The 9648-nt window shown below is 38.6% G+C and overlaps 1 protein-coding gene across 2 annotated transcripts in view; it reads left to right on the top strand.

The window, feature by feature from the left end:
• The first annotated feature begins 1479 nt into the window (after window positions 1-1479).
• capn3b (calpain 3b) overlaps window positions 1480-9648 on the top strand; it is a 15841-nt gene continuing 7672 nt past the window's right edge. For both annotated transcript variants that reach the window (XM_005731064.1, XM_005731062.1), the window contains exons 1-8: window positions 1480-2011; window positions 5675-5744; window positions 6301-6419; window positions 8007-8140; window positions 8568-8736; window positions 9105-9188; window positions 9273-9364; window positions 9515-9592. In XM_005731064.1, the coding sequence (XP_005731121.1) occupies window positions 1694-2011; window positions 5675-5744; window positions 6301-6419; window positions 8007-8140; window positions 8568-8736; window positions 9105-9188; window positions 9273-9364; window positions 9515-9592 (1064 nt within the window). In that variant the 5' untranslated portion in view covers window positions 1480-1693. The remainder of the gene's footprint in view (window positions 2012-5674; window positions 5745-6300; window positions 6420-8006; window positions 8141-8567; window positions 8737-9104; window positions 9189-9272; window positions 9365-9514; window positions 9593-9648) is intronic.

Below are 9648 nucleotides of genomic sequence, written 5' to 3'. Positions count from 1 at the left end.
ACACACCACTTAATTTGTTTTTTAATTGAAAATGTTTACCTCCTGACTTTTGACTTTGTGTTGTACATAATTAGGTTTGTGTAAAGGTATTAAATCCAAAATATTGTAGAGTCTGCATTAAATATTTATTTATAGATAGTATAACAGCCTTTTCTGTCGATATGTAGATATTTGTGTAGTATTATGCTGCATTTTTAATATTTTGTGGTTTCAAGGTAAGATAAAGTTACAAAAAATGTGAACTCTTTAAATTCACAGAAATATTCCAGAATAATTCTTCCTCACTGCCCATTGGCTGGATGTATGTAAATTTAATTACACCCACTGGCCACTTTGTTAGGTACACCTGTGTGACTTACTGATTTACCATGCTGACAATGACTTGCTGAAGTTCAAACTCAGCATCAGAATGGGAAATAAAATGATTTAAGTGACTCTGATTGTGGCCTGGTTGTTGGTGTCATCGCTGTCGTTTACAAAGAATGGTCTGGAAAAGAGAAAATATCCAGTGAGCAACGTTTTTTGGGTAAAAATGCCTCATTGATGTCAGAGGTCAGAAAGAGTATTCCCAGAGCGCTTTGAGGTGTCAGATAACCACAAATAACCAGTCGCTGCATCCAAGATATAGAAGAACATCTTTGAAGCACACAAAACATACAATGTTGAAGCAGATCGGATTTGTTCACGTTTACCAAAATTGGACAATAGAAGACTGGAAAAACAATGTAGCACCCACTGAGCATCATTTCAACACCACAGCCTACCTTAGTATTGTTACTGACCACATTCCCCCCTTTATGATGACAGTGTTCCCATCTACCTGGCTACTTCCGGGAGGATAACTCATCATGTCACAAAGCTCAAATGATCTCAAACTGTTTTCTTGAACATGACAATGAGTTCACTGCACTATAATAGCCTCCACAGTCACCAGATCTCAATGCAATATAGCACCTTTGGGATGTGGTGGAAGAGGAGATTCACATCTCTCCTCACATTGCAACTGTGTGATGTTATCATGTAAATATGGACTAAAGTCTCTGAGGAATGTTTCCAGCACCTTGTCTCATCTATGCCATGAAGAATTAATGCAGTTCTGATGGCAAAAGAGGGTCCAACCAGATACTTGCAAGGCGTACCTAACAAATTGGCCAGTGAGTGTATCTTTGACTGTTGTATGAAAGTAGTAATTATCAAGCTGTACATTATAAAAAGGACTAACCAACAATTCAATTAATATTTTTTAGGAAGTGGCATGAGGACTATAGTAGCAGCTTATTTTCTAGTCTCATCTTGACCCCCATTGCAGATTTTCTTGTCAAAAGTTTAAAAAAAAATTGATTAAGCTCTTTTAGAATATGGACCACCCTTTTTAACCTCTCACTGTGACTTGGAAATGTTAGGACAGGGTCAGAGTTTCCCTCTGAGAAGCCCCCGCCCCTCTTTTGAAAGGTCTATAATTAGGTTCAATGAGCTCCAGGGACACAACAGTGAGTGCTGGTGTGAGAGCAAGACTGGTGGCTGCCCATGACCCATGACAGCACTTTTTATTAAATAAAGGAACTAAAAGTGAGCACTGGAATCAGGGAGGTTACAAGAACTTTTTTGGGGCTATTTCGAAGCTTCTTGTGCAACAGAGTTCCCGTTTTGCACTTGAGAGAGCCGAGGAAAGGCCAAGGAGTTCACTAACAAGATGGGAGATGAGAAACAAGACGGCAAAGTGCTTCTCGTTGAAGAAACAAAGGTGAAAGTGCTTTATGAAACTGAGACATCTCTCCAGCTGGATACCAAAGCTGAGTACCCAAATGCAGGGTCAAACTCCATCTACTCAGCAATTCTCAGCAGGAATGAAGCCGTCAAAGATGCCAAGCGTCTTAAGACCTTTCTGGAGCTGCGAGACAAATATGTGGAGAAGAATGTTATGTTTGAAGACCCTCTGTTCCCTGCAGATGACTCCTCACTTTTCTACAGTAGGAAACCTTCAATGAAGATTGAATGGAAACGTCCGTCGGTGAGTGCCAGTCTTCAGGGATCGTGTTGTTTGGGCCAAGTTGCACATAATGCGAATGAGTCTCTTACATGTTTACATAGGTGCTTCTCTTAAATCTGTGTACCTTATCACTTCCTCCACGCCACATGGCTGGAGTGTCAGGTTCAGACGGTTGCATGGTGGCTCACGCATTGCGCTCGGTTATCACCTTCTACAATCACAGACAGCTGTGACTCTCACGCAGAGGGTCGCACTCAGCTGGTGCTGGGATTCAAACTAGCAACTCAGCGTTGACCTCGGGGGTTCATATTTTTATGATGCACACTCCCAAAAGGGTTTGATACTTTTCCAGGGCGTTTGCCTTTGGCGATAAATGAGTGAGATTGGCAGTCGTTAAAGTGGCATTTGGCAAAAGGTATTCAGACATGTTCGTGTTACATGCAAACACACTGAGAAAGACATTAGCACCAAAGGCAGAAGCAGCGATGAGAAAAGTCCTGCCTGTTACACAAAACTTATGAATCAATGCCAGAATGTAAAATGCTCTTTTTTAATTATTCCAAATATTAGCTCACAAATGTAAGATGACCACCTGGATCTTTACATAGTAAATAAATCAGTGGATCCAACTGGACGCCTTGCTAATCAGCTGTTTTTGCTTTAGCATATTTAATGTTTCCGTCATAATATAAATGCTTTATGAGCTACAGTGTCCATATTTCTTACCCTGCATAGCATGTACAGGCTGGAAATATGCACAAAAAACCACATTGTGGTATGTGTCATGGATTTAAGAGCTTTAAACTGTTACACTTTGTGACACACCTAGTTCTTGTCAATTGTGGGCGGACAGATTTGTGGACAGTTGATGCTTCGCCATGACATCAGCTCATCGATCCTTTGGCTGGATGAGCGAACAAAAAGAAGAAAAAAATTGAAATCTGTAGTGTAATATAGGATATCAGATAAAGGAAGTGGAGTTAAAACCACAACAAAGTGGAAGTATTACATTTTTTTTCCTATTCAACACTTTTTAGTGTTGTACAAAGGCATTCGATTCCATTACACAAAATTGACGGAAGTATGATAAAAATGAAAAGAAAATCAAAAGTTAGGATAAAAAGTTGTTTAAAAACCCGGGTGCAAGATTATAAAAGGTGTTAAATAGAAATAAATAAATACATATATGTATTGCATCATCACTGACCTGTATGAACAGCATACATATGGCTCTGTCTATTCCTTTCAGCATGATGGTATGATATATTTTTTACATTTTCATTAAATCATAAGAAAATAATTTTCAACCCAACATTATTCGCTAATCTCATTCTTAAATGCCTGCTTTGTAAATTCAGTATAACACTAACACGAAGGCTGATTGCTGCTTCATGTTTCACCAAAGAAGCGTGAGACACTCAGCTGAGATCAGTGATTCTTGAATGCCACACAGGGGTCAGCTGTGGAGGGTGCTTTAAATCAGGAACATGAAACTGTATTTTTATATTTTATGATGTAAAATGGGGGAAAATAGTTTGTTTTTCTTCAAAATTACTATGAAATTGCACACTACTAAAAATTGCTTACATTATATTCTGTGTACCAAATCTAACTATGTTGTAATTTCAAATAAAATACATTTTCCATTTTAATTCAGGGGAATTACGGCCTTAGTCACAGGCTGTATTATACAATGGAGATGTATGACCCACAGCATAATTCATACTTAAGTCAAATGCTGAAATCATGTATGTATATGTGTGTGAATATTCATTACAGTAGACAGTCTGGACAACAACGCCTTGTTTTACAAATACATTTGTAATCAGGAGTTATGAGGTGAGGTCTTTTATACCAGAGGGCCTCTAACAGGAGCTTCCATGTAAATATGAAGTGAATGCAGAGGGCGTCTCATGGTTCCAAAACCTGACTTGGCAGAAGGCATTACATCACTTGCTTTCAGTTGTAAATCCAGATTTTAGTTTTCCATCAACAGAAATATAAGCTTTTATATTTTATATATTTTATATTGCAAATAAATTGAGTGTTGGGGAAGTGGTAATCTGAAATCTAACCATGAGGAGTTTGGTAAAAACAGAAAGCAAACCAGGGCGGCATGTCAGGATGGACAAATCCCTTTATCATTTCACAAGCTTCAAATCTTTGAAACTCCTCAACTAAAGACCTTAATCCGTCCCAAAAGAGGTGAGGAAATGACACGAGGAGAGAAGAGTTGAGGAGACGGATATTTACAAACCCAATTCTGAAAAGGTTCAGCACAGGGACTTTTCTTTTACGAAGCTGTGCTTTTTAATAGACACAATATGTGGTTTACCATTGTGTTTCTGGAATAAGTAAGGCTCTCTCTGAATAGACGTTAGGAGCACATGTCACTCTAAAACCCGTATATACCTTTCAGCACTGATAGTGCCTTTTCAGATGCACAGGCTGAGTTCAGAGACGATCGTAGATTCAGAGATGAATAGTTTTTCAGTTTGTTTCAGTCGTTTTTAAATGAGATTTCTAGATGTGATCATGTTCATACATGGCTTCTTCTTTGCATCACAAAGCATTTGTGGATTGCAGAATGAACTGTGTCCACATTCAAAGATTTCTGGAAGTGATTCCCATGCCAGAATCGTGCAGTGCTGCCTCAGTTCCCAAAGATTACGACCATCCAATACTGATTTTCAGTCTTTCTGATACACAGAGTTCTCCAGAGTTTCTGAACCTTGTGATGATATTATTCACTTTAAATGGTGAAATATTCCAAGTTGTCACAATTTTACATTTCTAAAATTATGCCACAATTCGTGAATTCAGTTTTCTTTGCAGATTGGTGAAGCTTTGCCCTTTACTCTGGAGAAACTTTGCCTCTAAGAAGTTATTTTTAAACCAGTCATATTACTAACCTGTTGCCAAATAAACTATTTAATTGCAAAATGTTTCCCCAGCTGTTTCTTTTTAGTACCACTTATTTTTCCAAGCTTTTGCCACCCTCTCCCTAAGCTTTTAAATAACAGGTTTTAAAATCATTACAGATTTATACATGTATAAAATATATCGTATATTTAAACATACATAACAAAACTCTGGGATCAAAATAATTTGATGTCAAAAAATAATTTTGTGATACAAATTACTGAATAAACATAAATCTGATGTTTGAAAGCAGATATTAAAGTTGTATGAACACAAACAGCCGTACAGAACCTTTGTCTGGTATCCATTACATTATAATCAGGAGCTTAATCTGTACAAATAACTTGGAACCAAAGTTTCTGGTTTAAAGCCAACTTTTTCCATGCAGTTTGATACCAAAGGAAAAGTGGCGCAAAGAAAGAAAGTCCTGGGTTTTCTCTTGGTGCTCAGGTTTCTCACGGGGTAGCTGCCTGTCAGGACGCAGGAAGTGTTGCAAAAGAGATTTTTAATCTCAAGAGTTTCACTTCCTGGATGAAGAAAATATAACAATTGAGATTCTATACCGATTCTCATGGAAAGAACAATTATTCTGCCTTTTAGTCATTTTCGTCATCTGCTGACACATAACAAATGCATTATGTCATGGAGAACATCCTTTGGTTAAATGAAAAAGTACATCATTACTTTCATAATGTGAAACAACTGAGATTTCATAACATATTTTTTTTAAAAATTCCCTTCCTGACGTTTTTTGTCTTCCAGGAAATTTGTGAAAACCCCCAGTTCATCATAGATGGAGCCAACAGAACAGACATCTGTCAGGGAGAATTAGGTAACATCTGAACTGTCTGCGCTTTCAAAAAAGTGATTTTACCCACATTTCACTCTTTTGAAAAGACATTACAGTGGTGATTTAAGCCTGTATGTTAAGTTAGCACTGTCGCCTCATAGCAAGAAGCTCCAGCTGGGGCCTTTCTGTGTGGAGTTTGCATGTTTTCCTCATGTTTGTGTGGATTCTTTCCGGGTACTCAGTCCAAAAACATGCATGGTTTTAATTAATAGGTTAATTAGTGATTCTAAATTGGCAGTGCGAATAGTTTACTATCAAAAGCCCTGCCTCTAACTAATTTTTATAAAAGGGATGACATCAAACAAAACAGCTACCAGAGCCTGAAAGCATTAAGTCGAGCAGTGTAAGTGTCAGTTTCATCTCCATCTGATTTTATATTGGTTATGGGGCAAGTGAGCATGCTGAACAATTACTGACCTCGGGCCTGAGTTCGAGTTCGAATTCTGACACTTGCAGCAATTTGGTGTGTGACAACTCTGTTACCCTGTGAAGTAATTTGTTTGGATGAAATCACAGCTCATCAATCTGTTGTCGACAGGTGACTGCTGGCTGCTGGCTGCCATCGCCTGTCTCACGCTGAACGAGAAGCTGCTGTACAGAGTTATTTCCCCGGACCAGAGCTTCACCGAAAACTACGCCGGCATCTTCCACTTCCAGGTTGAAATGTGACATTTTGGGCATCGTGCTGTTAACAGAAAACCATTTTATGTGTGTCAAATTTATAGTAAAAGGAAAACCAAGTAAAACATATGTCAAAGAGTATTTCAGATTTAGATATATTAGTTTTTTACTATGATCGTTTGGTCAGTGGGAGAGTAATTTTTTATAAATACATTTTTATGTTCTTGATTAAGTGTAAAAATGCGCCTTGGTTTGGTTTTGTTGAGTGTATTTAGTGTTAATAACCTGATTGTGAATATGTTCACTCATAGCTCAGTCTTTAAAATGAATACAATGGGGTAAAACGTTTAATGTTTGCCTCAAAAACATATTTGAATCAACACAGTGTTATAAAGTGTTATAAAATTTTAAAGACGTAACTCAAAATCACATTTGAGTAGATGACAATAAAACCTTTTTTTAAAAATCCAAATATCTCAACATGGAATTATACTATAGTATCTATTAATGTGAAACATGATATGATGAAGGATATACAGATATTTCTGTCAAATGAAAAATGTTGATGCCTTTTTTCAGACAGAATTTTTGCTTCATGTTTATTCAGTTCAATTCAATTTTATCACAACAGCAGTCGCCTCAAGGCGCTTTATATCGTAAGGTAGACCCTATAATAACACATACAGAGAAAAACCCAACAATCATATGACGCCCTATGAGCAAGCACTTTGGCGACAGTGGGAAGGAAAAACTCCCTTTTAACAGGAAGAAACCTCGGTCAGAAACAGGCTCAGGGAGGGGCGGGGCCATCTACCGTGACCAGTTGGGGTGAGAGAAGGAAAACAGGATAAAAGACAAGCTGTGGAAGAGAGACAGAGATTAATCACAAGTATGATTTAATGCAGAGAGGTCTGTTAACACATAGTGAGTGAGAAAGGTGACTGAAAAGAAAAAACTTAATGCATCATGGGAGTCCCCCAGCAGCCTACACCAATTGCAGCATAACTAAGAGAGGATTCAGGGTCACCTGATCCAGCCCTAACTATATGCAATTGTTGGAAAGTCTTAAGCTTAATCTTAAAATAGAGATAGTGTCTGTCTCCCGAATACAAACTGGAAGCTGACTCCATAGAAGAGGGGCCTGAAAACTCTATGAACAACAAGTGCAAAGTGCTCTAATGGGGTGATATGGTGCTAAAAGGTCATTAAGATAAGCTGTTAATTTAAGACCTTGTATGTGAGGAGCAGGATTTTGAATTCAATTCTGGATTTAAAAGGGAGCCAATACAGGAGAAATATGCTCTCTTTATAGTCCCTTTATGTCAGTTATATGTCAGTACTCAGTCTGGAGCATTTTGGATTAACTGAAAGCTTTTCAGGGAGATTTTTGGACCTCCTGAAAACAATGAATTGCAGTAGTCCAGGGCATAGAACACATTTTGAGCTGATGATAAAAGTTTAAAAGATGTTTTTCACATGTCACATGAAAAGTTATCAGTTGTTTCGCCTTACTTAAAATTGATAAATAAATCAATCATGTTGTGGATGGCGAGCTATTTTCCTTGTATGGTAAAAATACTTTGCCATGTCATCAATGATTTTCTCTGTCGTTTCCACACTCAGTTCTGGCGTTATGGCGAGTGGATTGATGTTGTCGTGGACGACCGCATTCCCACCTGCAACAACCAGCTGGTTTTCACAAAGTCTTTCAGAAAGAACGAGTTCTGGAGCGCTCTTTTGGAAAAAGCTTATGCCAAGTAAGCAGAGCCTATTAATGTCCCATGCAGTCAAGCAGTCATGCACACCGTCATCTGACACGCGTTGCTGTTCAGCGTGGTTCAGATTTCCAGTCCATACACCGAACGACAGTTCTTGTTTCTTTTTCTTCTTATTGAAAAAAAGTCTGGCATTGAACTGTTTCAGGTGTTTTTAACGCAAATTGAGGTTTTTCAATAAAAGTTTTAGTCTGAACAACAAATCTCAGTCTTAAACTGCGATTTAGCAACCAATTATGAACTGTGTTACTGAGCCGTGTGCACTTTTGCAGTGTACTCTCACACTGATTTGTGACACACCTCGAGCGTCCTCATATTTCCCGAATTGACAGCCAGCTGTGTGAAAAGTATCAGCCCCGGAGAACACACATGTCAGCACACTGACCAGAATGATCGACCTCTCTCTCAGGTTGCACGGGTCTTATGAGGCACTGAAAGGAGGGAACACTTTGGAAGCCATGGAGGATTTCACAGGTGGAGTTACCGAGTACTTTGAATTGTCTGATGATCCCACAGAGCTCTACAAGATCATGAAGAATGCGCTGGAGAGAGGCTCACTGATGGGCTGCTCCATAGATGTATGTGTTTGAGGTTAAAGCATCACTCTTTGTCATGTTTCTTTCATTTCATTTTAAGTGTTAGCAAGTCAAATGCACAGATTTCACACAAAGTTTTCTACATTTTTTTCCCTCCCCTCAGCTCTGTCAAAGAGAGCATATATCTGTCATATGTAACTCTCAGGCACGCAGCCCCACCCACCTGCTGTTTTGCTGTTATTGGCTTAAAATGGCTTAGAGTTAAAATGACTTATTTCGGACAGGGAATAAACTGAGTGTCCACAACAATACCAAGTATAGGATAAACAAGGATTATTTTGAACTGTGAATCAGTCAAAGTTACTATGGAGTCTAATAATAAAACATATGATGTATGCTTTGTCTGTCAGGTTTCTTCAGAGAGTGAATTGGAGAGTCGGACTGAGCAGGGGCTGGTCAGGGGTCATGCCTATTCCATCATAAGCCTGGAGGAGGTAGAGTGAGACATCCATGTAAATGCACATCGTCTGGTGGACAAGGCATTTTTTTGGTTATTTTTTTTCCTGCTTCTTTGCAAGTGTGATGAGGTTTCAAAGGACACAAGAATTCGCCTGATTCGTTTGCGCAATCCCTGGGGTTTTGTGCTCTGGAAAGGACCCTGGAGTGCAAAGTTTGTATATTTTTACTCTTAAATAACGCAGCATATCACCCTTAAGTAAGACATGGTGGTAGTGGAGGTCTCACCACTTGCCAGCATAATTAAAAAAATAGTGTCTCCTATTTGCTTAGTTTGTATTTAGGAAATTTGATCTTTCCACAGTTCAAAGGAGTGGTCGACAATTTCCGCTGCAGACAGAGAAAACCTGAAAAAACAGACCATAGAGGCAAGTGAGTTCTGGTGAGTGAAACACCTTCCCACACACCTTTTTGTCTATAATGATTTAACTTTTTTTT

The sequence above is a fragment of the Pundamilia nyererei genome, unplaced genomic scaffold (assembly GCF_000239375.1).
Source record: "Pundamilia nyererei isolate P.nyererei 1_Seehausen unplaced genomic scaffold, PunNye1.0 scaffold00041, whole genome shotgun sequence".
Classification (NCBI taxonomy): Eukaryota; Metazoa; Chordata; class Actinopteri; order Cichliformes; family Cichlidae; genus Pundamilia; species Pundamilia nyererei.
Note: the sequence above shows the minus strand (reverse complement) of the source record. Positions and strands in the feature narration are given on the sequence as shown.